At 45.0% G+C, this 27,790-nt stretch overlaps 1 protein-coding gene across 1 annotated transcript; it reads right to left on the minus strand.

The window, feature by feature from the left end:
- Window positions 1-259: 259 nt before the first annotated feature.
- LOC127586093 (E3 ubiquitin-protein ligase TRIM39-like) lies at window positions 260-27,500 on the minus strand. The gene is made up of 6 exons (XM_052043903.1): window positions 26,621-27,500; window positions 23,873-23,968; window positions 14,432-14,662; window positions 11,568-11,590; window positions 8,137-8,255; window positions 260-5,970 (listed from the first exon to the last, which is right to left on the minus strand). The coding sequence occupies exons 1-6, from the start codon at window positions 27,032-27,034 to the stop codon at window positions 5,447-5,449; spliced, it is 1,407 nt and encodes a 468-aa protein (XP_051899863.1). The 5' UTR covers window positions 27,035-27,500; the 3' UTR covers window positions 260-5,446.
- Between the last annotated feature and the right edge of the window lie 290 nt (window positions 27,501-27,790).

The following is a 27,790-nucleotide window of genomic DNA, read 5'->3' on the forward strand; positions in this document are numbered from 1 at the left end:
CAGAGAGCTGTAGACTCAGCCAGCTCCATCACGGGCACAACCCTCCCCACTGCTGAGGACATCTTCAGCAGGCGGCACCTCAAAAATGTGGCATTCACCATCAAGGGTCCTCACCATCTGGGACATGCCCTCTTCACTTTACTACCATCGGGGAGGAGGTACAGGAGCCTGAAGGCCCACACCCAACAATTCAGGAACAGCTTCTTCCCCTCTGCCATTTGATTTCTGAACGGTCCATGAACCCAAGAACACCACCTCATTATTCCTCTTTTGCTCTATTTATTTATTTTTGTAACTTACAGTGATTTATGTCTTGCACTGTACTGCTGCCGCAAAACAAATTTCACAACATACATCAGTGATAATAAACCTGATTACAATTCAACTTTTTACACAGAGAATGAAACACGATGCCAGGGGAGGTGTTAAAAGAAATGCAGCATCAATGTTTAATAGGCATTTAGACAGACATACGAACAGCAGGGAACAGAGGGATACAGACCATGTGCAAGCAGATAGGACTAGTTCAGATTGGCATCCTGGTTGGCATAGACATGGTGGACTGAAGGGCCTGTTCCTGTGCCGTACTGTTCTATGTTCTACGGGTGCTGTAAGTTACTGATTGGCACATATCCCTGCTCTGATATGTGACATTATGTTACATTCTCTGATTCATTCATTCATTCAGCACTCCAATAAATAGTGCATCCACCTTGCACACTCCCATATTATCGAGTGTTCTCGTCAGCAGTCCACAGGTACTACACACTTAAATTACCAGGATCTTGTCACATCCATAATCATCAAGCATCCTTGGTAATGGGACATGTGCAATAGTCAATGTCATAGGTACTATACACTGTTAATCTTACACCACCCAGTGTCCTCAGTAGCAGGTTACATGTGCGCGCGCACACACACACACACACACACACACAGGTTGTTATGGATGCATTGTGAATCTGTGGTCTCTACATGGACTAAAATTAACCACAGGTGGTAAATGAAGCACATCACCTCTATGTCTGTTCAATTTTCAAACCATAAGGTGATTCTCAACTTGATTATGCCAACTACGCAAATTGGCTGTGGATCAAACACCACAGGACCCAATAGATACAAATATAACAATCCTTTATTTGATTCATGCATGCATGCAGAAGTAGCTCTGACTAGGCTCCCATATTTTAGATCTTTTATGTCACCAGGTTCCTATCCCATCCAGCTAGGCTCATTTCACCCTTACCTCCTGGTTTACACGACTATAGCATCACCAATATTACGTACTAACTGCGATATTTCAAGCAGCCAGCACTGAACTAATTAACCATTTGCATGGCCAAACGATCCATTTTGCTTAAATGGAAGGATCCAATACCCCTTACTACTCTTTAATGGTTCTCTCAAACTATATCATGTTTAAACTTGCAAAAAATTAGAAGTGGTACTGTTGATCCTTCGTTTAAATTTGAAGATATTTGGAGTCCATTTATTGAATACTTTCATATGATATAGATCCTTTTTCAATAACTTTTCCAGTTATTGGAATGGAGTTGACCACATAATATTGCTCTGTTTCTATTGAGAAATTTCAGTCCAGTTTTTTTTCTTTTTTTTCCAAATTTTCTTTTTAGTTTGGTTTGATATATTATTTACAATTTTTTCATTGATTTGGGGATTTTTTTCTATATACACAATAAATCTTTTTCTTTCCTTTTATATTATATTCATCTACTAAGAGATCGTGAGATCTAAAGATTTTTTAATATATTTTATTATTCTTTATGATTATCTATGCCATGACTGTTCTCTTGATCTCTTTGTATTACATGTACAAACATCGATGTTATATATTAATCTGTATTAATTTGGAAACTAATAAAAAGATTGAAAAAGAATTAACCATTTGCTGGATTTGTTACCTTTGATCATATATGCCAAAATTTCTTAAGTTAAATTTAATGTACATAATTAAAAGTGAAGCTTAATCAATTGGCTGTTTTACACACTCAAATCATCCTACGCAAACCTAATTAACAAAGAATAATAAGAGGAGCTGGTACATATGATTAGCATGCTCCTAATGGCTACTTCTGTACTTAACTATATCTGACAGTCCCTAACAGTTCTTAAGGCAGCAACCAGGTCTGGATGGCATTCTGAGGGAAGTCAAGGACTGAACATTACCTTCTAAACCTTCTCGAGAACTGGAGGAGTGAAGCAATAGACAGAGTCAGTGAAGGAAATGCAGTGGATGTGTTATTCATGGACTTCCAAAAGGCGCTTAATAAAGTGCCACATTATAAGCTTCTCATCAAGATTCACGGCCTTGAAATAAATGAGGCAACAGCAGCATGGATAGGAAATTGGCTTAGTAAAACAATACCAAAAGTAGTAATTAAAGGCTGTTTACAATTAAGTTCCCCAGGGATCCATACCAGAACCAATGCTTTCTTAATTTATTTAACGACTTGGAATTGGCTGTGCATAGTACAATTCACGCATTTGTAGATGATACAAAAGTTGGCAAAGTAATGAACTGTGAGGAGGATCACAACAGATCAAAAACTCAGCCAGACTGGTGGAGTGGGTTTATAAATGTAACTTAGCACTGAGAAATGTAATCAATTATATTTCTGTAGGAAGATTGGGAAGAGGCAATATCAACCAGGAATAATTCTAACAGGGGCACAGAAACAGAGAGATCTGAGGACACAGCACACAATTCACCTAAGATAGATTGGGAAAGTAACTTAAAAAAAAGCAGACAGAATCATGGATAAAGCAAAAGTACAAACAAAATCTTCAAATGCTGGAAATCTGAAATAAAACCAGAAAGTGCTGGAGACACTGAGCAGCTTTCTTTGGGTCTCACTTTTTCTTTCTGTCTCTCTTTTTCCTTCCATTTTTATTTGAACTGGCTATCTCTACTCATCATCTATCTGTGATCTTGTATCAATTGCTCTCCCTTCATTAGAATGGTTCACCTGCTGCTCACGTCCACAGCCAAACATTAGCAACACCTTACACAGGCAAAGAAGCAAAATCTGATCCTAACTGTTACTCTAACTGCGACATTAACTCATTTGGTCTCATCCTATTACTGCCATTCACTTTATTATACCCATTCCCCTCCACTTCTCTGCAATTAAAACTAACACGTGTTGTCTCTTTCCTAATTCTGACAGAGGATCTTGGACTTGAAACATTCACCGTGTTTCTTTAGTCACAAATCCTCCCTGACCTGCTGAGTGTTTCAAGCATTTTCTGTTTTTATGATCAAATCCTGGGCCTTTACTTATAGAGTATCAGAGTAAGGAAGTCACAATGAATTGTTATAAAATACTGATTAGGCTGTGACTGAAGTCTTGCATCCAGTTCTTGGCACCACATTACAGGAAAGATGTAAAGACTTCGGAGAAGAGTCAGAACAGATTTATCAAAGTGATTCCATTTGCAAGGAACTTTAGTTAAATGGACAGACAGATGAAGCTATGGCTGCTCCCTTTGGAACAGAAGAGGTTGCAAGGTGATTTGATAGAGGATTTCATGATTTGATGGTAAACACAGCAAATAAAGTTCAATTGTTCCCATTGGTGGCGAAGTCAGGAACCCGATGACACTGAATGAAGGCGATTGGCGAAGGAACCTAAAGTGACAAGGGGAGAAACTGGTCTACACAGCTAGCGGTTAGTGCCTGGAATTCACTGCCAGTGATAGTAGCGGTGGAAGATTTTATTGTAGCATTCAGGAGGGAACAGGAATAAGCACTGATAGGAGAATTTGCTGGGCTGTGGAGGGAGGGTGCACAGTACCTCTGGCTCTGAGATAAAGCTGTTATTGACCTGATTGCCTTCCTGTATTCTTTCAAGGGAGACCCACTACAGAAGCACAGGAGAGATACAGCGCTCAACTACAAGTTCAATAAATAGAACCAATCCAGTGACATAGCAGCATCTTCTTCAATCACAAGTCTAAGAAGCTGGTTGATTGTTTGTGTATCTCTTATCTTGGCAACAGGATGTTCCTGGGAGAATGCCTCCTTTCTAGGTGAATGTAGTCCTTTGGTGGCAGCACTCCATTCATGGAGAATGAGGACCACGACTCTCTATCGGAAAATGTATTGAATTCAAGTAACCTTTACGTTCTCTTTGTTCTCTATTCTCCCACACTGCTCACCTCAATGGCCTGTTGCTGTATAACAGAATTATTGTCTGTTAATGTGTATCCTGTAATTAGCACCTGATTTTGACTTTAAAGCAAAAAGAATGTTTTAATATACAAGCCATAATTATGAAAAAGGACAACAATATCAAAATCATCCAAGTTGAAGAAAAATTGAAAAACAGGCTCGCAACGCAACTTTTTAACGGGCTTAAAAGCCTTTAGATTTCGTGACCCTTTGTTTCTCAGTAACAGTCATGAGATAGATTAATACGACCACTTTTATTTTGGCTGGTGGATATGAAGAATCAATTTCTCACTGGAAATATTCAAAGATTTTATGGTCAAATCATATTTAAAAAGTAACAATTCATGTAAGCAATTATCAATTAAATTTAAGCTAACTGGAACAGAGTGAGAATGCTCACTTTTAAATGCAATCAACTGAAAGTGTGCGCTTTTTTGCAAAATTGAAAGTAATGAATTCAAAGAATATTATGCAAGTTATTGATAAATTTTCTCACAGTTTGTGTATGGTGTATGCAACATTCCTATTTCAGTTTCATTACAGTTTTTTAATGTTATTTGCAGAAAACGCACAGATATTTTGATTGACAAGTGAAATAGTTTCTAGGCAAAATTCTTACTTAATTTTGTGCTGTAAGCACCTAATTGGATAAAAGCAGTAAACATTAAAAAGAAATTAGTTCTCAGATTTATTTTCTTATTTTAAAATTTAAAGACTTATTTTGATATTAATGTGTTAAACTGTGAGGAGGATTATAACATGTTGCAATGCCACATAGATAGGTTGGCAGAATAGACACAGAAGTTACAAGGGAAATATGAAGTGTGAAGAGACACAACTGGACAGAAAAGACAGAATGTGGTCTCAATTGCAGAGTGTTTAGGAACAGAGAGCTGAATATCAGACTCTCTGACTAGCCTGTAAAGTCTTCTTAGAATTAACAGCATTCCAGGATTTAATGCACAATTAAGTACAGAAAAATAGAAGCAAATGAAGATGTACGAGTTACTCTATATTAATTTTTGAAAAGCTAGGTTGTAAGGCTAATTTAAAAGTAGAAAACGTGATACAGGGGGTTAGGGCAGGAATTTCAAAAGGTTAGGGTCTTGGCATCTAAAAATGTAATTAAACATTGCTTACAATAGCTCACAGTGAGAGACAATGTGGGAGTCTGAAAGCTACAAAACATTGCTTATCGCTGAAGCAGTTTTAAGTGACTACCCATTAAATCTGACTGTTATTAGCTAAATAAACCTATATGTTTAAGTGGAATATTTGCAATGGATCACCATCACAACCTGTTAAAAAGAAAGGGTAGAGTTTCTCAGTGAATTTGTCCTTGAAAGTGTACAGATGTGACATGTCATCAGCGTTGTACAGTGATAACTGGCCTGCTTCATAGTCCAGGTAAACTCCCAGCCTCTGGGGTTTGACTTTCACAGAGAGAGCAGTACGAGGTGAACTCATGGTGGTGTACTCCTCCCCCAGACGCCACAAGACCCAGACACCAGCTTTAGGCTCTGGTGCGAATTCCTTTTGTCTTGGCACCGACTGTTTCACCACTCCCACGCTCCACATGCCGTTCTTCCCTACCTCCACTTCCCAGTAGTGCGTCCCTGCATTGAAGCTCTCCACAGCCAAGACGGCATGCCACTGCATGAATCGCTCCATTTTATCAGGGACCTTCTGCTTAACTCCAAGACTCACAGCTGTCAGATTATTGGACAGGACGAGTCTCGGATGCGCAGTATTCGGATTCAGCGTCATACTAAACGGGACTAAATGGAGAAAAAAATGTCAGAGTACTCATCAAGAGAACTGATGCACATTGACAGTCAAACATTTTGACATATTCAGTGGTTGTTCAGTGTAAATGGGTCAAACAGACTCTGTCTCAGACAATGCATGCACAGTAAATGCAAGTGTTTTAAAAAACTGCAGATGCTGGAAATCTGAAATAGAAACAGAAAATGCTGGAAGAACACATTGACCTCCTTTTCAGACCTGACCTGGAATGATAACTGTTTTCTCTCTCCACAGATGCTGCCTGACCTGCTGAGTGTTTCCGGCATTTTCGTTTTTAATGCATGCCTCCCAGTGCACAGTGGGATTTTATAAGATATTAGCACCGATTCCCTTCTGTAATTCAATAATACTGGAATCATCACAAACACTTCCATTTTGTTCTCTTTCTGGCCACCTTTCCCTGGCTGGTCTCGAAAGCACTTCCCAGTGCTTGGACGGGATGGCAGTTGGGGCAGTGGTATGCTCGTCCTGCAGGGTGTGGGAGATCAGGGAAACTTCCAGTGTCGCTGAGGACTACACCTGTGGAAAGTGTGTCCAGGTGTAGCTCCTCACTGGCCGCGTCAAGGAAATGGAGCTGGACGCACTTAAAATCATTCGGGATGCTGAGAGCATCAAAGATGAGAGTTTTAGTGAGGCGGTCTACACCTGAGGTGCAGACTGCAGGTAGTTGGGTGACCATCAGGAAAGATGGGGGGGGTGGGGTAGGCAGATGTGCAGGAATCCCCTGTGGCCATTCCCCTCAAAAACAAGTATACTGTTTTGGATACTGTTGGGGTAGGGGGAGAATCAGAATCAGGTTTATTATCACTAACGCATATTGTGAAATTTGTTGTTTTGCAGCAGCAGTACAGTGCAAGACATAAAAATTACTGCAAGTTACAAAAATAAGTAAATAGTGTGAGGGAGGAATAATGAGGGAGTGTTCATGGGTTCATGGACCGTTCAGAAATCTGATGGCGGAGGGGTAGAAGCTGTTCCTGAATCATTGAGTGTGGGTCTTCAGGCTCCTGTACCTCCTCCCCGATGGTAGTAACAAGAAGAGGGCATGTCCCAGATGGTGAGGTCCTTAGTAATGGATGCTGCCTTCTTGAGGCACCGCCTCTTGAAGATTTCCTCGATGGCAGGGAGGTTTGTGCCTGCTCAGGAGAAAGCAGCAGCCAGTTCTGTGGCACAAGGACTACTGGTTCTGAGGCTTAGCGGGGAAGAGTGAAGGCAGACAGGGCTATAGTGAAAAGAGACTCGATAGTCAGGGGGCAGACTGGAGATTCTGTGGGACTCCCAGTTGGTGTGTTGCCTTACTGGTGCCAGGGCTAAGGATGTCTCGGAGTGGTTGCAGAATATTCCCAAGGGGGAGGGTGAGCAGCCAGGAGTCGTTGTCCGCAATGACACAAATGTCATATGTAGAGAAAGGGATGAGGTCCTGTGGAGTGAATATAGGGTGTTAGGAAAGAGGTTAAAAAGCAGGACCTCGAGGAAGCAACCTCTGGATTACTCCCAGTGTCACGAGGATGTTGCCTCAATTAGAGTATGTGCTAAAGAGAGAGGTTGGACAGACTTGGATTGTTTTCTCTGTAGAGTTGGAGGCTGAGAGATAACGATCCAAGCATGTAAAGTTATAAGAGGCATAGACAGAGTAGACAGCGAGTCTTTCTCCCCAGGATGGAAATGTCAAATATTAAAGGACGTAGCTTTAAGGTGAGAGGGGGAAAAGTTTTACATAGCAATTTGTCTTACACTCACAGTGAGTGGTGGGTGCCTGGAGTGTGCCGCCAGAGGAGATGGTGGAAGCAAATATGATAGCAACACTTTAGGGGCATTTAGACAGACACATGAACAGGTAGGGAATGGAGGGATATAGACCACATGCAAGCAGATGGGATTAGTTTGGATTGGCATCATGGTTGGCACAGACATTATGGGCCGAAGGGCCTGTGCCTGTACTGTTCTTTGTTTTGTGTTCTATGTCTAACTTGTTAACCCAGGCCCCAGGATTACCAGTCCCATTACATATCTGCTGTACCACTACTGAACCTATGGCATGGCCTGTCCCAATTCTGCCCACTTTTTGATAATTCCACCAAAACCTCTTCCATATTTCAACACCATAATCCCTTATCAATACTGGAAGCTACTTTTACCTGGATGAATCATCTTCAGCATCCGTTTCCACATGCTGTACTGAAAAGGGCCACTAAAATCACCTTGGCTGAGATCAATGGAAACTCTCTTGGGTTTGTTGAACTGCAAATTTGCACACCTGCATTTGAAATAAAGAAAAAAAAATCACTGAGATGCAAAAAGGTGGAATGTTGAACCTCAAAAAGACTACTCAGGGCTCCAGTAAAATGGCACTAGATCTCCATTTTCTTCCCTCGAAAGCATTGTATGTATGTTTACAGACTCTGCAGAGAACTCTCAGACATTGCAGCAGCATGAATTAAGGGAGAAATGTTCACATTGGGAAAGTGTTAAGGAAAATGCACATAAAATAACACCTCTCATTGCCAGTGTTTCCCAAAGTGTTCCATTAAGGTAATTTTGCAGTGAGGTAAAACTGCAGTAGATGATTTGGAAATGTGAATAATAAAAAGAGAAAATGCTGTAAATACATGGCAGGCCAGATGTCAAGGGTTTATTGCAATGGACTGTTATTAGATAGGTAGTGTAGCGGTTAGCATAACGCTATTACAGCGCCAGCGACCCGGGTTCAATTCCGGCCACTGTCCCTGACTCACGAAAATCTGATTTAACTCAAACTCTGCCATACATTTTTAAAGCACGTTTTAATCTGGTAATAGCAATAATTAAATGTTTCATGGTATTCATTAATGACTGAATACAGTATATATTCCATTTATTTTAATTATGGGTAGCATTTAGGTGATTATGCTACCAGTGCCTGCGTGGGTTTCCTCCGGGTGCTCCGGTTTCCTCTCACATTCCAAAGATGTACGGGTTAGGAAGTTGTGGGCATGCTGTGTTGGTGCCGGAAGCATGGCGACACTCGCGAGCTGCCCCCAGAATACTCTACGCAAAAGATGCATTTCACTGTGTGCTTCAATGTACATGTGACTAGTAAAGATACCTTATCTTATTTTAACTGTTGAGCATTTTAAACATTTCCTGTTCATATTCAGATTTCCAGCAACCTCAGTATTTTACTGCCATATTTAAATGCATGTCTGACAAACAACTCTGTGATACAGGGCGGCACAGTGGCACTTCAGGCGATGCATCTGTCTCACAGCGCCACTGTAGATGGTGCGCCTGTCTCACAGCGCCACTGTAGATGGTGCGCCTGTCTCACAGCGCCACTGTAGATGGTGCGCCTGTCTCACAGCGCCACTGTAGATGGTGCGTCTGTCTCACAGCGCCACTGTAGATGGTGCGTCTGTCTCACAGCACCAGCAATCTGGGTTCAAACTGACCCTGGTGCCATCTGTCTAGAGTTTGCATGTTTTGCATGTGTTTCTTCCAGGCTCTTTGGTTTCCTCCCACATTCCAAAGATGTACTGATTGGATGGGCCAACTGGCCACTGTAAATTGTCCCCAGTGTGGGTGGGTGTTTGGAGAATTAGGGGAGGGTTAATGGTCATCTGTGAGAGAATAGGTCACGGGGAATTAGGAGAGGCAATGGGATTGATGTGAATGTACTGAGAGCTGGCATAGACTAGATGGGCTGAATGATCACAGTAGTCACAAGGAATTATGCAAAATATGAGTAATATGAAAGACCAAATACGTTGTTGATTGGGGGATAGATATTGGCCACAGGATATCAGGGAAGAATTTCCATTTGGCATTTAAAATATTCTGTATAGTCTACCCTAGAAGGCAAAGGTAGAGCTGAATCAAAAAGGCAGCACAGCCGACAGTGTAGCTCCCCTTCATGAGTGTGTCTCATCTCTTTTACACTCGACATTGATTTTATTATCCACTGCTGATGGCTTAACAGCCCAACTACCTTCCCCTGGGTAAATGGATATTCCTACCCGAAGTAAGGCATGCTATAGTAAGGAAGTGGGGCATTGGAGAAGGTTCAGAAAAGACTTATGAAAATGTTTCTTGGGATACACTGATTAGAGAGGTTGGGACTACAGGGGCTCCCCGCCATGTGAGGGGAAAGCTTTTTTTTAAAAAGATCCAGAGAGTGGTAGATGCCTGGAATGGGTTAGTAGTGGAAGAAGGCAGCTTGGTGGAGTTTGAGAGGCTTTTAGATAGATACATGAATATGAAGGGAATGGAGGGACATGGATAATACATAGGAAGAGGACATTTAGGATAAATTGGCATCAAGATCGGCACAACATTGTGGGCTAAATGGCCTGTCAGTGCTGTACTATTCTGTGTTCTATGATTACCAGTGACCTGACTCACGAAAATCTGATTTAACTCAAACTCTGCCATACATTTTTAAAGCACTTTTTAATCCGGTAATAGCAATAATTAAATGTTTCATGGTATTCATTAATGACTGAATACAGTATGTATTCCATTAATTTTATTTATGGGTAGCATTTGGGTGATTATGCTATGAAATGACAGAATTACAGGAAGTGTATGTAAAGCTGTAGAAAATCGATACTTCTGACTTTCGGAGAATTTGGCTCACGGACAATTCTCAGGAATGGAACGACACGCCAGAGGAACTCAACGGGTCGAGCAGCATCTGTGGGAGGAACGGAACTGTCAACGTTTCATGTCAGCAGAGTTTCGACCTGAAACGTTCAAAATTCCTTTCCTCCCACGGATGCTGCTCGACCCGCTGAGTTCCTCCAGCAGATTATTTGCTGCTCCAGATTCCAGCATCTGAAGTCTCTTGTCTCTGAATGGAGTCCTTCTGTAATGCGGGCACTGGTCGTATTTTCTTTGAAGGCGGCTGCAGCGGGGAGATTCAATGGAAGTATGTGAAATGATGAGGGGTTAATTGCAAATGGCTGTTCATATTGACGGAGGGGTTGAAGACTAGAGGTCATAGGCATAAACTTAAGTGCAAGAAAGACATGAAAAACTTTTTAAACTTCTTTTGCAGATGGCACGTTGTTGGAATCTAGAACTGACGTGATGCAAGGAGCTTCTATTTTGGCCTTCAAAATGGCATTGGATAAACATATGCTGGAAGAAAATTTGCAAAGCTACTGTGAAACAGCCAGTAGGTGGAACTAGTGAGTTGCTTTGGTAGCGAGACAGCACAGGCATGATGAGCCAAATGGCCTCCTTCTGTGCTGTAACCATTCTATGGAATATTGAACACAAAAACAGAACATGCTGGAACCAATCAGCAGGTCAAGCAGCATCCAAAGAGAGAGATAAGCAGAGAATTTTCCCTAATCTGTTCAGTTCTGACGAAGGATCATTGACCTGAACTGTTGACCCTGTTTCCCTCTCTTAGGTTGCTGCTTGATCTACTGAATTCTTCAAGCAGTTCCTGGTTTTGTTTTGGATCTCCAGCACCTGCAGCATTTTGCTATAATGAGCCAAGTATTCATTCACTTTGTACATCCTGCCAAATACAACAATGTAAATGACCATTAATTGTCACTGGAAAATGGTCAAACAAAGCACATACCTGCCAAGAACAGATTTAAGATCCTGAAAGAGAAAAGAAAACAAAATGTCTTACAAAGATCTGTCAAATACTTAAACAGTGAGAAAACTGCTTCACCAATTTAACTGCTCTAAAACTGAGGTTTAACTTTCAGCTGGGACACCGAATTTAGACACAGAATATGCTTCAATGCTGAACTCGTTATAAGAAATTGAACAGTAGCTTTCTCATCTGAGCCCTGTCAACACACAGCACAGATGCGTGCCATCTCTGGAATTCTCACTCCAGTGAGTGGTGGAAGCTGGATCATTAGAAGTGTTTAAGGTGGAGGTGAATAAATAATTGATAGATTGAAGAATAGAGGGGGAATGGAGAAATGGCACAGAAGAGGAGTTGATGTCAGCATAGATCAGCCACGATCATATTGAAGGGTCTGATGACCTATTCCTGCTCCTATTTTCTTGTGTGTTCAATAAACTCATTGTTTTAATACATAATTCCTCCTTTATATTATCCAACACATTTTACTTAACTGGACCAACCTACCCTCTCTTCTGGTTTATCGGATATAACAATTAGGCCTCTTCATGGTGGCTTTTGACAGAGTAAATGTGAACACACGAATTTCAGTGGCAGGTGGATTAGTGACGGAGTGTCATTAGATTTAAGGTCATGGAAAGAAGTTTGAAAATGAAAATTAATCTACAGATGCTGGAAACGTATAAAAAATAAAAACAGAAAACGATGGAAGCACTCAGCAAGTCAGGCAGCATCTGTGGGGAGAGAAACGGTTAATGTTTCATCAGAAATAGGAAAGAGAGAAAACAAGCTGGTTCTACATGGCAGAGGAGGTGGGGAAGGGATGAGTGGAAAAAAAGGAACATCTCTGACGGGGTGAGACCAGGAGACATAATTAAATAGCAGCTTGGATCAGATTATGCTTCTTTGTATGTGTCATGAGTTACTAATGGCAAAGCTGTGGGACATGTGCAACTGGCCATATTATACAAAAATAAAGAAAAACTGAGCCAACATGATAGAAAGAAGCGACCAGTTCTGATGCAGAAAGAAAAAAAGAGAGTTTCCTGAAGTTGGAGAATTCGATATTGAATCCGGAAGGCTACAATGTTCCCAGATGGAAGATGAGGTGCTGTTCCTCAAACAAGCATTGGGCCTTGTAATAGGGCAGAAGGCCACAGACAGAAAGATCAGAGTGGGAATGGGATGGAGGATTAATCCGCTCCTGCAGATTGAACACAGGGGGCTCGGCAAAGCGATCACTCAATCTGCATTTGGTTTCTCCAGTGTCGAGGAGACCAACCGAATGCAGTACACTAGATTGGAAGAAGTGCAAGTGAATCACTGCTTCACCTGGAAAGAGTGTGTTTCTGAATGGAGGGAAGGGAAGAAGGGAAAAGGCTGGAGTTGTAACCTCTGCAGTTGCAAGGGGGAAGTGCAGTATGACAGGAGGTGGTAGGTGGAGACTGAAGAGTTTTTATAAAAAGTATCATAGGGAAGAAATGGAATTTTAAAAAGTATCATAGGGAAGAAATGGAATTTTAATGCAGCATGTTGTTTTAATCTAGGACATACTGCTTGAAAGGAGTGGTGGGATCCAATTCAATGCAAACTTTCAAAGCAGCATTAGATATGTACCTGAGAGAATTGTACAATCAGAGAAGGGAGCAAGTGGATAGAACTTAGTAAAGAACACAGAAGAGTGTAGCACAGGAACAGGCCCTTCAGCCCACAATGTCTATGCCGAACACAATGCCAAATTAAACTGGAGGTATCTAGGTGGGAATAGAATTGGAATAAATGGTCTCTATCTATACTGTAAGATTCCAACTTTGATCAACCAGCCCGCATGGTGGGAACTGGATAACTTCAGCTTGGTCACCAGCTTTCTATACACCTGACTTTAATCCTTTTTAGTGTTTAAGGCTGAAGGAAAATTGGACAAGCTCATGTCAGGCAGCATCTGTGGAGAGAAACACAGTTAATGTTTCAGGTTAATAACGTTAGCTCTGTTCCTTTCTTCACTAATGCTGCCTGACCTGCTAAGTATTTCCAGCATTTTTTGTTCCAATTTCTGATTTCCAGAACCTGCAGTATTTTTTTGCTTCTCAAAGAAAAATGGACGGTGTGCACGGCGTAAACAGAAAAGCAAAATGGGCTAAAATTGGAGCTCAGACATCCATGAGGAAATGATTCTGCAGTACAATAAAACTCCAATTATTCATGATCCCACTATTTTGAAATCCTGATGCTTCAGCAGCTGGTTCACTGGGCACTGATTCCCACATTCCTTTAAACATATCAGAACCCCAGTTCAAATGCTCCCATTAAACATAGTGAGGCCCAGGTTCCTATGCTCCCTTTAAAAACACTGGGACCCAGGTTACTGGGCTCCCTTTAAAAAAGACTGGGACCCAGGTTCCTGGGCTCCCTTTAAAAACACTAGGACTCAGGTTCCTGGGCTCCCTTTAAAAACACTGGGACCCAGGTTCCTGGGCTCCCTTTAAGCACTATAGGGCCCAGCTCCTATGGTCCCTTTCTCTCAATGGGACCCAGATCCTCACTCTCCCTTTAAACTCACCAGGGCCCCAGTTCCCACATTCCATTGAAACTCACCTGGTTCTGTTTCCAGTGTCCCATTTAAACTTACCTTGTTCACTGGAAAATTGACTATTCTATTCTGTAACATTTATAAACAGTGAATTAAAAAAAGTGTGTTGGAGTATTAGTAGGAACAACGTCCAATAGTCTGGAAAATCTGCTTGTCTGGCTTGATAAAAGTTCTGAATGGGCTGGGTTAATGGAGTTTTACTGCACATAGGATTTCTGAACATAATTTGTAAATAGCACCTAACAGTAGGAAATACCTGCAGAAATTCTGCGTCTTCTAGATTCATTTTTCCTTGCACGTCCGTGAGTACTTGTTTGAAAGAAGTGTGCTGGTCAGAGATCTTCTTCAGGTTTTCCTCCTTTTGTTGCAATATGGTGTTTTCCTTTTGCTCCAGTTTTGTCTTTAGGTTCTTTTCCTCCTGATGCAGAAACTGGTGCAGTTGCTCAAACTTGGATGCAATGTTCTTCTGCAGCTTTGCCGATTGTTTCTGACGGAATAAACAACAGACTCATTTATATGCAAGGGTTGAAATCCAGAGGGCAGGACAGTGTCTGATGCAATGAGTGCCCATAGTGGACTGCAGGAAAATGGAGATGCACAAGAGACCAGAAATAGAATAGTATACAGATGTACATGGAGCTTGAAGAGATTTCTAATGCCAGGTGGCATTAGAACACAAAGGGGTTTGGACTCAAGTGTGTCGAAATTCATCTGGGTCTGAAATACTTCATGAATTAGATGCCTGTTATTTACAGCATTATAGTTCCATTCCAGTCAATGGAATTCAAACACAGTTTGCATCATAATCCCTCAAATTCAAATAAGCAATGTATTGCCATGACCTCCTTTCAAATCTGGGAAAATTTATCGGAAGTTGCAAAGGGGAACAAAGGGAAAGTCTGTGATAGTGTAGCCAAGACAAGGTGGATGGCACAGATTGGTGTCAACTGGGATTATGGGGGAGTGGGGGCTGGTGGAAAGGTGATGAAGGGAAAGCCAGTAAATGGCACCCTAGTGGTCTGGAGGAGGTGTAAAAAGCAGGAGAACAGCGGAGAAAGAACAAATACCTACTGGATGAGTGGATGGACAATGTTATACTTTTGTTCTAAACAAAGAAGGGGGATAAACCCAACCATTGTAAGCCAGTTAGAGGTAAAAGTCCCAAACATAATTAATTGACACTTGAAAACTAGGAAAACCACCAATGTTTTACTGAATGCAAATTTGCTTAACCCATCCAGGGAGAGGAATCCATTTGCCTTGCCTAGGACTGTCTAGACCCGCAGTAATGCACTGCACTGCTAACTGCCATCTGAAGTGGTAGAGCAAGCCAGTCACTTCATTGCTGATTAAGGATGGGTACGAAGTGGCCACCAACCTGATTTCACAGCCTCATGAAGCAATGGAGAGGATGAGTGATTCAAGTGCTGTGAGACAGGTGAATGCTGGTTATTAAAGGAGATGTTGGTGTCCTCACAATGCAGATCCCGTACAGCAGTTGGAGTAAACGTGCTAGAACTGCACAAGACATTGATAATTTCACAGCTGGAGTACTGTACAAGGTTTCAGTCCCTTGTTTAAGGAAGGATATAGTAGATGTGAAGGCAGTGCAGAAGAGGTGAACTGGATTGATTCCACATTTGAAGGAAGATTATTCAGGAAAATTAAGCAGATTCAGCCCATAGAATTTTGAAGAATGAAAGGAGATTTAAGCAAATAAGATTCAGAGGGGAGTTGCTGACAGGATATTTCCTCTCGTGGGGATCATCTAGAACAGGGGGTATAGATTCAATCGAAGGGGGTCACCAAATGAAGAAGGGAATGAGGATGATTTTTTTCCCTCAAAGGGTTGTGAACCTTTGGAATTCTGTCGTCTGGAGAACAGTAGATTCTCCTCTTGTATGATGGGGATGAACTCTGGATCTCACAATCTAGTCTTTGCGGCCCTCGCACTTTATTTTCTACCTGCACTGCACTTTCTCTGTAAGTGCAGCACTGTATTCTGCATTCTGCTATTGCTTTTCCCTTTGTACTATCTCAATGTGCTGATGGGATGAAATGATCTGTATGGATGGCTCGCAAAACAAGGTTTTTCACGGTAGCTCAGTACATGTGACAATAATAAACCAATTAGATTCTGTGCCATTAAATACATTCAAGGCTGGGATAGATGGATTTATGTATTATAGGGGAGCCAAAAATTATAGTCAGCAGCTCTGGTTCCCTCCCACATCCCCATGATGTCTGGGTTGCTAGGTTGATTGGCCCCTGTAATCTTTCCTCAGAGATAGATAAGTGGTAGAATATAGGGGAGCTGATGAGAATATAGGAAGAGTAAAATGGGATAAGGGTAAGTGGATAGTTGACAGTGGGTGTGCAATCAGTGGACCGAGGGGTCTGTTTCTATGCTGCATCTCTCCATGACTCTAGTTACAACTCTATTCTACAACAAATAATTTCAAAGCTGGGAGATAACATGAAACTTGGCCATGCAGTAAAGAGTGAAAAAATTCCATTCGTTATCAGCTCATGAACAGATTTTGATATTGGGCCAACAAATAGCAAAAAGATTTAATGCCAAGAGGGTTAATTAGGAAGGAAAATTAGGTGAGAACATATAAAGTAAATAGTACAATGTTACAGGAAGCACAGGAATAGAAGGGGATAGGAGATTATGCAGGTAAATATTTGAAAGTAACCTGAGAAGTTGACGTGACTGCAACCAAGCTGTACTGGAGCCTATTTGCAAGTTGTGCTGATTCTCTACAGCGAGTTTGTAAGGCTGAATTTTTACAAATTATTATTGTATACAGGAGTATCCTGGATAATTTTAGGGACCACAGTTTAGGAAGAATGTCCAAGTCTTTGTAGGGAGCAGGGGAGATTAATGACAGTGAAATCAGGGATACAAGATTAAATTTCATGGTGTAGCAATGGGCTGCACACTGAGCTAGGAATAACGACACGTAGTCGGTGGGTTGAACTCAAGACTGGTTTATTCGAATCTTGCCGCGCTGGCTTTTAAGCAGTTAGTTCCCGCGCTCAACGTGCAGCGATGATGTCAGAGGTGCGTCAACCAAACCTCTTCCCGTGCGCGGGCTTTCTCCCCTCGCTGTTGAAGAAGGCCCAGCGCCATTTTGTGGCTGGCCTATCTGCCGACGCGCGCACTGACTTCAGAGCCGGTTTGCTTGCGTCAAAGGTGGTTCGCCACATAAACCCCCCCCCCCCAGAACCGGCAATAGACCCCACAAAGTCCACAGCCTGGATCAGTCGCTGTTTAGGTGGTCTGCCTCTGCGCCGTGGAGCCTGAACCTCGACCGGCTGCACCAAGTCCACGTGGGCCGGTTTGAGCTGGTCCACCATGAAAACCTCCTCTTTCCCCCCTATGTCTAGAAAGTACATGGACCTGTTGTTCCTGAGTACCTTGAATGGCCCCTCGTACGGCCGCTGTAGCGGTGTCCGGTATGTGCCTCTTCGTACAAATACAAACTTACAGTCCTGCAGGTCTTTGGGTATGCAGGTGGGGATCTCTCCGTGCCGTAAAGTCGGTACAGGGGCCAGGGTGCCGAGCCTCTCACGTAGTCTGTCCAGGACTGCCACGGGTTCTTCCTTTTGCCCCCTTGGGGCTGGTATGAGCTCTCCTGGGATGACCAGGGGTGCGCCGTACACCAGCTCAGCTGACGAGGTGTGCAGGTCCTCTTTGGGTGCTGTGCGGATTCCGAGCAGGACCCGGGGAGCTCGTCCACCCAGTTAGGCACTTTCAGGCGGGCCATGAGAACCGATTTCAAGTGACGGTGGAAACGTTCCACTAATCCATTTGACTGTTGATGGTAGGCAGTAGTGTGGTGTAACCGTGCTCCCAACAGGTTGGCCGCGGCCAACCACAGGCTGGAGGTGAACTGGGCGCCTCTGTCGGAGGTAATGTGGGCCAGTACCCCAAAGCGTGCTACCCAGGTTGCAATCAGCGCTCAGGCGCAGGAATTGGTGGAGGTGTCAGTGAGCGGGGCTGCCTCTGGCCATCTCGTGAACCGGTCTACCATAGTTAGGAGGTACCGCACTCCCCTCGACACTGGCAGGGGCCCCACGATATCCACATGAACATGGTCGAACCTCCTGAGGGTGGGTTCGAACTGCTGCAGCGGGGCTTTGGTGTGCCGCTGTATCTTGACTGCTTGACACTGCACTCACGTTTTGGCCCATTCACTGACCTGTCTGCGAAGGCTGTGCCACACGAACCTGCTGGAGACCATCTGGACAGTTGTCCTGATGGATGGGTGCGCCAAACCGTGTATGGAGTTGAAAGCTTGCCACCGCCAGACTACCAGGACGATGGGGCAGGGTTGGCCAGTAGCCACATCACACAGGAGGGTCCTCCCACCTGGGCCTACTAGGAAGTCCTGCAGCTGCAAAACCGAGACTGCGGCCCTGTAGCTGGGCAACTCGTCGTCTGCCTGCTGCGCCTCCGCTAGTGCTGTATAGTCCACCCCCTGGGACAGGGCCTGGATCGCTGGTCTGTAGATTGCGTCCACCACGATGTTGTCCTTTCCAGAGACATGCTAGATGTCTGTCGTGTACTTGGAGACGTAGGACAGATGTCACTGCTGGCGGGTCGACCAGGGATCTGACACCTTCGTGAACGCGAAGGTCAACGGTTTGTGATCCATGAACGTGGTGAACAGCCTGCCCTCTAAGAAATACCTGAAATGTCAGTTGGCCAGATATTGTGCTAACAGCTCCGGGTCGAAAACACTGTACTTGAGTTCGGGATGCCGCAGGTGCCTGCTGAAGAATGCCAGGGTTTGCCAGTGCCCCTCGATGAGTTGCTCCAGCACCCCACCGGCTGCCGTGTTGGATGCGTCCACTGTGAGGGCAGTTGGAACATCCGTTCTGGGGTGCACCAGCATCGCGGCATCTGCCAAGGCTTCCTTGGCTTTGACAAAAGTGGCCATAGCCTCTTCGTCCCAAGTAATGTCCTTGCCTTTTCCCAACATCAGGGTGAACAAAGGGCACATGACACGGTCTGCTGAGGGGAGGAAACGGCGGTAGAAGTTGACCATACCCACGAACTCCTGCGAGCCTTTGACTGTGTTGGGCCGGGCAAAGTGGCAGATCGCTTCTACCTTGGTAGGCAGTGGTGTCGCCCCATCTTTGGTAAACCTGTGGCCCAGGAAGTTGATGGTGTCGGGTCCGAACTGGCATTTGGCCGGGTTGATCGTAAGGCCAAAATCACTCAGCGGGAGTAGAGCTGGCGGAGGTGAGACAGATGCTCCTGACGATTTCTGCTGGCTATGAGGATGTCGTCCAAATAGATGAACGCGAAGTCCAGTTCGCATCCCACCGCATCCATTAGCCACTGGACATTCGGGGGAACTCGAACGGGCTGAATGGGGTAATGAGTGCTGTCTTGGGGATGTCTTCAGGGTGTACAGGGATTTGATGGTATCCCCGGACGAGGTCCACCTTGGAAAAGATGCTTGCCCCATGCAGCTTTGCTGCAGAGTCGTGTATGTGCTGCACAGGGTAGCGGTCTGGGGTTGTAGCCTCGTTCAGTCGACAGTAGCCGCCGTGTGGTCTCCAGCCCCCAGCTGCTTTGGGCACCATGTGTAAGGGGGAAGCCCATGGGCTGTCTGACCTCTGTGCAATCCCCAATTCCTCCATCCCCTTGAACTCCTCCTTTGCCAGGCGGAGCTTGTCCGGGGAAGCCGTCATGGGCGGGCTTGGAGGGGTGGTCCCTTGGTCGGAATGTAGTGCGTGTCTAGGTATGGCTGCCGTGAACTGCGATGCCAGAACCGATGAGGTCTGCCAGGATTCTGGTGAATCCGTTGCCCGACGGCGTGACGGAGTCCAGGTGTGGAGCTGGCAACTTGGCTTAGCCCAAAGAGAACGTCTGGAAAGTCTTGACATGGACCAGCCTTCTCCCGTGCAAGCTGACCAGTAGGCCGTGTGCTCGCAAGAAGTCCGCCCCCAGGAGTGGTTGGGCCATGGCAGCCAGTGTGAAGTCCCACGTGAATCGGCTGGCACCGAACTGCAGCTGCACTGTGCGGGTGCCGTAGGTGCGTATTGTGCTGCCGTTTGTGGCCCTCAGGGTGGGTCCCAGCTCCCTGTTGTGGGCGTGGTACCCCGTCGGAGGTAAGATGCTGATTTCCGCTCCGGTGTCGACCAAGAAGCAGCATGCCGACTGTTTGTCCCAGACGTACAAGAGGCTGTCCTGGTGGCCAGCCACCATAGCCATTAGCGGCAGCTGGCCTTGGCGTTTCCCAAGAACTCACAGGGCGGGCGACACTAGCGGGCTTCTGCACCCCACCGCTGGTGGTAGAAACACCACTGTACAGTGGCCTCCTCACTCCTGCCTCCGGGTTGTGTGCGCACCGTTGCCGGGCCTGGTCTGTCCTGGCGTTGGGTACGTGGCTTGGTAATCTGGCTGACGGACGCCCCGCTTTCCTTTTTGGCCTTCCACAGCACATCTGCCCAGGCCGCTACCTTCCGGGGGTCACTGAAATCTGCGTCGGCCAGTAGCAGATGTATGTCCTCGGGCAGTCGCTCTAGGAATGCCTGCTCGAACATGAGGCAGGGCTTGTGTCCGTCAGCCAGGGCCAGCATCTCGTTCATTAATGCTGACGGCGGCCGGTCCCCCAAACCATCCAGGTGCAGCAAGCAGGCACCACGCTCCCGTCGTGAGAGGCCGAAGGTCCGTATGAGCAGTGCTTTGAATGTTGCGTACTTGCCTTCCTCCGGGGGCGACTGTATGAAATCCTCAACCTGGGCGGCTGTCTCCTGGTCAAGGGAGCTCACCATGTAATAGTAACGTGTGGAATCAGAAGATATCTGCAGAATCTGGAACTGGGCGTCTGCTTGGTCAAACCACAGGCGTGGTCACAGCGTTCAGAAGGGTGGCAGTTTCAGCGAAACTGCGTGAACGGACGAAGAGTCGATCATCTTCGGTCCAAATCCCATTTGGACCTTCGGAGTCACCAATGTAGCGATGGGCTGTGCACTGAGCTAGGAATAATGACATGTAGCCGGTGGGTTGAACTCCTGACTGGTTTATTCGAATCTTGCCGCGCTGGCTTTTAAGCAGTTGTTCCTGTGCTCGACGCGCGGCGATGACATCAGAGGTGCACCAACCGAACCTCTTCCCGGACTCGGGCTTTCTCCCCTCGTTGTTCAAGAAGGTGGCCCAGCGCCATTTAGTGGCTGGCCTGTCTGCCAACGCGCACACCGACTTCAGAGCCGGTTCGCTTGGTGGAAGGTGGGTCGCTACAATGGCATTATTAGTGAACCAAACAGTTCTCTTTACAGTAGAGGAGGTTTGTGTGAAATTTGATAAAGGTTTTGAAAATGTTTAAAGGTTTTTGGTTGCACACGAGGGCAGGTTAACGTTATTCGGCAAAGCAGCCAGAAAGAGCAATGAATGAAAATTAGCAGTGAGTTCTTATATTCCAGAATGTTTTCCCAAAATCGAGGTGCAAAATGATCCAACAATAAAAGGTACAGGATTAATATTTGAAAAGGAACATTTGCGTAGCCTAAATTGAAAGGAGGCAGCATCGTGGTGCTGCCTCACAGCTGCAGTAACTGGCTCCAAACACAGGGGCTGCCTGTGTTTGCATATTCTCCCTGTGATTGTATGGGTTTCTGCTGGGTGCTCAGGTTTCTTCCCACATTCCAATGATATGCTGGAACGTTAATTACTTCTTGTTGTAGGTAGGTGGCAAAGGAATCAAAGGGGGAGCTTATGAAAATCCCCCCCCCCCAAATAAAAAATCTGACATGTAAATCTGAAATAAAAACAGAAAATGCTGGAAACACTCAGCAGGTCAGGCAGCATCTGCGGAGAGAGAAACATTGAGTGTTTCAGGTCAAAGACTTTTTGTAAGAACAGCGAAAGGGAGGAGACAAGTGGGTGGCACAGTAGCATTGGTGTCTCATAGCTCTGGAGACCCAGGTTCAATCCTGACATTCTCCCTGCGATCGAGTGGGATTCCCCCAGTGCTCCAGTTTCCTCCCACAATCCCAAAGATGAGCAGGTTGCTAGGTAACTTGCCCCTAGGGTGTAGGTGACTTGTAGGTGCACTGTAACTTGCACCTAGGGTGTGAGTGAGTGGTCAGATATGGGGAGAGTTGTTGGGAATGTGCAGAGAATAGAGGGAGAGTAGTATAAATGGGTGTTTGATGGATAGCATGGGAATAGTGGGCCCAAGGGCCTGTTTCTGTGATGACTGACTCCAGGATTCTGTTAGGGTAATTTGCAGAGATGTTGGGAAGGATGGATAGGAGAAATGGAATATTCCTGATAGGTCGAGGCCAGAGTTGTTGTAGGGATCAGACATTGATGAAGTAACCTGACTGGTGATTTGATGGTGAGACTTAGAGAGATAACATGAACAAGGACACTCAACATCTATGCGATGAGGGGAAATAAAAAGAAAGGAATGTAAAAATTGAAAAGCAAAACTGTACAGAGTAATAAGAAAGTCAGACTGTGCTAATGAAGAGAGACAAACAGAACCACTATTACAGATGGAAGCCTTGGGCAGCCAGATCTGGCTGGTCTTGATATAAACAGAATGACCGAGTTACCTGAAGCTGTTGAACTTGATACTAAGCCCAGAAGGCTGCAACATGCCTAGATAGAAGCTGTTGCTCAAGCTTGCATTGGACCTCAATACAGCAGTGCAGAAGACCACAAATCGTCGGGTCAAAGAGGAGGTGGCTGGAGTATTAACGGGTCAAGTGACAGGAAGCTCTGCGTTGGCCTTGTGGACTGAGTGTGGGTGCTTCTCAGTGTGGCCATTCAACTGTGGTTGTGTCTCCAATGTAGTGGAGCCCACATTGTGAACACCGAATACAGTGCATGAGATTGGAAGAAATGCAAGCGGGTGGCTGCTTCAATTGGAAAAACCACTTGGGTCCGTGGATGCTGGGAAGGGAAGAAAAGAGATGTTCTGTATCTCATGCAGAGAGCTGTCATGAACAAAGACTCGCCACCTGTGGGATGAGGGCAGCTAGACTGTTGATGTTCATGTTAGAGAGAATAAGTTGTTGAGCTACGGGGAAATGGAAGTGAGGGAGTGGGACCAATGAGATTGCCCTGTTGGCAGGTGACAGGCTTAGTGGCCTCCTTCTGGGTCATAATAGGTAAGTGAAGAGGAAACAGAATTGAAGAATAAGCTCTTACAAAAAGCCAGCAATGGCACAATGAGCCAAATGGTCACCTCTGATGCATCAATCCATGATTGAGCTCTTACGCAGTTTACATAATGACTGTCCATTGTCACTGTGGGCATGTGAATGGAGGACATAAATAGGTTACACAAGAGATTCTGCAGATACTGCAATCTGGAGCAACACACACACACACACACACACACACACACACACACACACACACACAAACACACACACACAAAGTGTTGGAGGAATTCAGCTGTTCAGGCAACATATATGGAGGGAAATAAACAGTCAACGTTTCGGGTCGAGACCATCAGGACTGCAATAGGTTACAATGGATTAAATGTAAAATGGGCTGGAAGGCAAGTCAAGCTGACAAAGAAAAATAAATATTTACCCGGTTCTAGACTGAGTCAATAATCTCTCATGCATGACACTGGAAAACACAGCACCAGTTTCACATTAAATATTTGGCTTCCCATTTTAGTTTCATCTTGGTGTGGGACTTTTAAACGGCTTTTCTTACCTTCAGTTCCTTTATATCTGCTTCTTCTTTATCCTGACTTTTACAAATCTCTTGCAATTGTTCATTGAGGGACTCTATTTCTTTTCGCAGAACTCCCTGGAACAAGAGATATTTGGAAAAAAAGTCACCAAGGGCTTCTGAGAGACTGAATATTTTAATAGTCTGTTTTCCATGATCCCAAAGGTCATTCCCAATCATACTGTGGTGCAGACAGTAGAACTGCTGCCTCGTAGCTCTTGTGACCCAGTTTCAATCCTGACTTTTGGATTTGTCTGCGGGGAGTTCTTGTGAGGGGATGGTATTTCCCCAAGTTTCCTTCCGCATCCCAAATAGTGTTCTGGTTGGTGGGTTAACTGGACGTTGCAAATTGCCCCTTGTATATAGGCAAGTGGTTGAATCTGGGGGGAGTTGATGAGAATGTGGGGAGAGCAGATTATGAGGAAAATGAATGGGGAACGGGATTGCCCTCTGAGCTGGGATAGACTCAGTAGGCTGAAAAAGCCTCTTCCTATGTTGTAAGGGAATATGGAATTCCCATTGTTAATTAGAACAACATGATCAGAAAATTGGTGAAGAGAAAGGATCGGGACGATCTAAGAACATGTGCAGTTGCAAACATGGCTCCTTGAGTCCAGTCTGCCATTCAGTGAGATCTGGACCATTCTGCTCTTGGTTTCAGCACCACTTTCCCTTCTTGATTCCCATAATCTTTGCCTCTTGATAAAACAAAAGTCTCTCTTCAACATATTCAATAGACTTTCCTCCATTACTCTCTGTAGTCGAGAATTCCAAAGATTCATAATCCTCAGAGAGGAAGCTCCTACTTCTCTCCATCTGGAATGGACAATGGCTCATCTAGAAGCAATGTCCCCTGGTTATAGATTCCTCCACCAGGAGAACCATCTTTTCAACATTTGCCTTGCAAATCCCTCTCATAACCTTATGCATTTCAATAAGGTCACCTTTAATTCTTCTGAGCACCAAGAATTACAGGTCCAGCCAAGTCAACTATTACTCATAGGGCAAACACTTTCTTGCAGTAATCAAACAAATATTATCTGAACTGCCTTCAACTGCAAGTATATTTCCTCCTTACAAGTGACCACAAATACTGTCAACAGTACTCCAGGTGTGGTCTTATTACAGCTGATGGGCTTGTGAGAAATAATAAGTTGCAGGCTGACAGGGAAATAAGGAGAGAGGGAATGAGACTGAGCTGGGAATCTGTGTAGACCCAATGGATTGAATGGAATCTTTTTGTGTCAAAGTAGTAAGACTTCCCTACCAAACCATTGCAATAAACACTAATATTCCATTTGCCTTCTCAGCTACTTGTTTGCAAATTTATGTACTTTATGTACAAGGACACCTGGATCCCCCTGTATAACAGTCTCGCTCCTTCTGAACAATATTATGGTTTTCTATTTATCTGACCAAAGTAAGTGCTCTCATTTTACCCTCCATCATTCTACATCAGTCAACATTTTGTTCACTTTCTGAATCTATTTGTTACCTGTCAGAGAAACAGCTAACATTCCAATGAAGAGTACCAGACCTGAAGCATTAACTGTTTCTATTACTATAGATTTCTATACAAATTTCTACAGATGCAAAGTGGAGAGCATTCTGACTGGTTGCATCACTGCCTGAAATGGAGCCTCCAATGCATAGAATCACAGGCATTGTAAACTTAGTCAGCTCCATCACGGGCACAGCCCTCCCCAACATCGAGGACATCTCCAAGAGGTGGGGCTTCAAGAAGGCAGCATCCATCACTAAGGACCCTCACCATCTGGGATATGCCCTGTTCTCGTTACTACCATCAGGGAGGAGGTACAGGAGCCTGAAGACCCACACTCAATGATTCAGGAACAGCTTCTTCTCCACCGCCATCAGATTTCTGAATGGTCCATGAACACTACCTCATTATTCCTTTTCTTTTTGCACTATTTATTTATATATAGTAATTTTATGTCTTGTACTGTACTGCTCCACAAAACAACAAATGTCATGTCATATAACTCAGTGATAATAAATCTGATTCTGAAAGTTTTTCACTGTACCTCGGTACATGTTTCAATAATCCACCAATATACCAGTCACTCCACAGGACCCAGCTTTTGCTCGGGACAATTTTCCTTTCGCAGCTTCAAATCAAGTCGAGCTTATTGTCAGATGCACAGTATAGTGAGGTACAGCTACAACTTGCAGCAACATCACAGGCAAGCAAGTTCTTCCTTGTACCTGTACCTCACCTTACGTGTGAATATGACAATAAACTCGACTTGCCTTATGTCTAACAATGTAGAAAAATTGCTCCTCAGGAAGTGTTGCAGCGTTAAATGCACCGGATCAATACAGACTTTACCTTCAGTTGGACACATCTATGAAGCCTTTGGACAGTCTATAGAACCTGCCCCACAAGTCCAGCGACTCAAATTCAAACCTGACCTCTGCTGGTTTGAAACAAACCTGACCTCTGCTGGTTTGAAACAAACCTGACCTCTGCTGGTTTGAAACAAACCTGACCTCTGCTGGATTTTATGTACGTGGGATTTGCACTGCCACCTACCCCATCCTACGCTACCCTACCCTCCCACGGGGAAAGTTGACGGGAGTGTGGGGAGAATAAAATGGGATCAGTACAAGAGTAATATAAAGGGGTCGGTGGGGACTTGGTGGGCCAGTGGTCCCGTTTCCGTGGGGTCTGACTCCGAGAGAAGTTTGACCGTGAGCGCGGCGCCCTACCCTGTAGAGTTCAGCGGCTTCCCCAACGGGACTGGTAGAGTGACCCTGGTGATCTCGGGACGTCGCGCACACCACGCAGATCGGTCTCTGATCATCGCTGCAGAACACCTTTAGCCTTTCGTCGTGCTCCTTGCAGCGGAGCTCCGGCTGCAACGATGCCTCATCCAGCCTCAGCTTCATAACATTCTCCACAATGTTGGACACGAAGCAATTCGGTCTGAGTGTCTTCTGGGGCAGCTGAGTCCGGCACTGCGGGCAAGTGCTCGTCCCTCTCTCGGACCCCCAGTGCCGTAAGATGCAGGCCCGGCAGAAGTTGTGACCGCAGTCTATTGTCACCGGCTCGACGAAGAACTCCAGACATATGGGACACATCGCTTCATCTTTCATCGACTTGAGCACATCTAAACTCGCCATTTTGACGGCCGTCTCCGGGCTCTGGTTTCACTTTCGTTGCATTGGGAAGTCACCTGATTCCGTATGCGATTCTTTGCGTGTCTGAAAAAAGTCACCGCCCTCAGAGAGAAAAATAAACTCATCTAAGTCTCAAATGGGCAATCGCTTATTTTTAAACAGTGATTCCTAGTCACTCCTTGTTCCTAAGGGGAGACTGTGGGTTGAGGGGTAGGGGGAGACAGAAGTCCCGGTGGATGAGGGGGAAGACAGAGGTCCTGTGCGTTGAGGGGGTGGGGGAGACAAGAGGTCCCGGGGGTTGAGGTGGAGGGGAGGCATTGTACACGCCGAGCGATGATGACGGCAGAGCCAGAAGTTTTCACTCCCACAGGATGAATCGCCTCCTCCTGGAAGACGTTCGTGCACTAGGACCCAGCAGCCCACCGTCAGTGCACTGGGCGTCGCCACTCACATATCAGGAAGCGGGCGGACAAATATGTTTGTCTTGGTTCGGGAGGCACGGCCGGCACTGTAGGCTTCCGGCAGTGCACGTCCTGAGACCGGTGGGCGACCTGGGGCAGACGTCGACGAGAGTGAGAGTGCGACATAGATACGGGGGGGAGGAGACATTGGGTGGCGGGGTATCAGGGGAGGGAGGGGGATCAAGGAGGTGTTGAGGGGAAGATTACCTGTGTTCCCTTACTTGTGTGTATGTGCGAGCCTACATTGGTAATTGGTTTATTATTGTCTCATGTACCGAGATGCAGTGAAAATCTTTTG

Source organism: Pristis pectinata, chromosome 34 (genome assembly GCF_009764475.1).
Source record: "Pristis pectinata isolate sPriPec2 chromosome 34, sPriPec2.1.pri, whole genome shotgun sequence".
Classification (NCBI taxonomy): Eukaryota; Metazoa; Chordata; class Chondrichthyes; order Rhinopristiformes; family Pristidae; genus Pristis; species Pristis pectinata.

Coding starts and splice junctions, on each gene's coding strand:
- LOC127586093 (XM_052043903.1), bottom strand. CDS start 27,034: ATGGCGAGTTTAGATGTGCTCAAGTCGATGAAAGATGAAGCGATGTGT. Junction 23,969..26,620: donor AAGCCGCTGAACTCTACAGG/GTAGGGCGCCGC, acceptor CTCTTGTTCCAG/GGAGTTCTGCGAAAAGAAAT. Junction 14,663..23,872: donor CAGATATAAAGGAACTGAAG/GTAAGAAAAGCC, acceptor TTATTCCGTCAG/AAACAATCGGCAAAGCTGCA.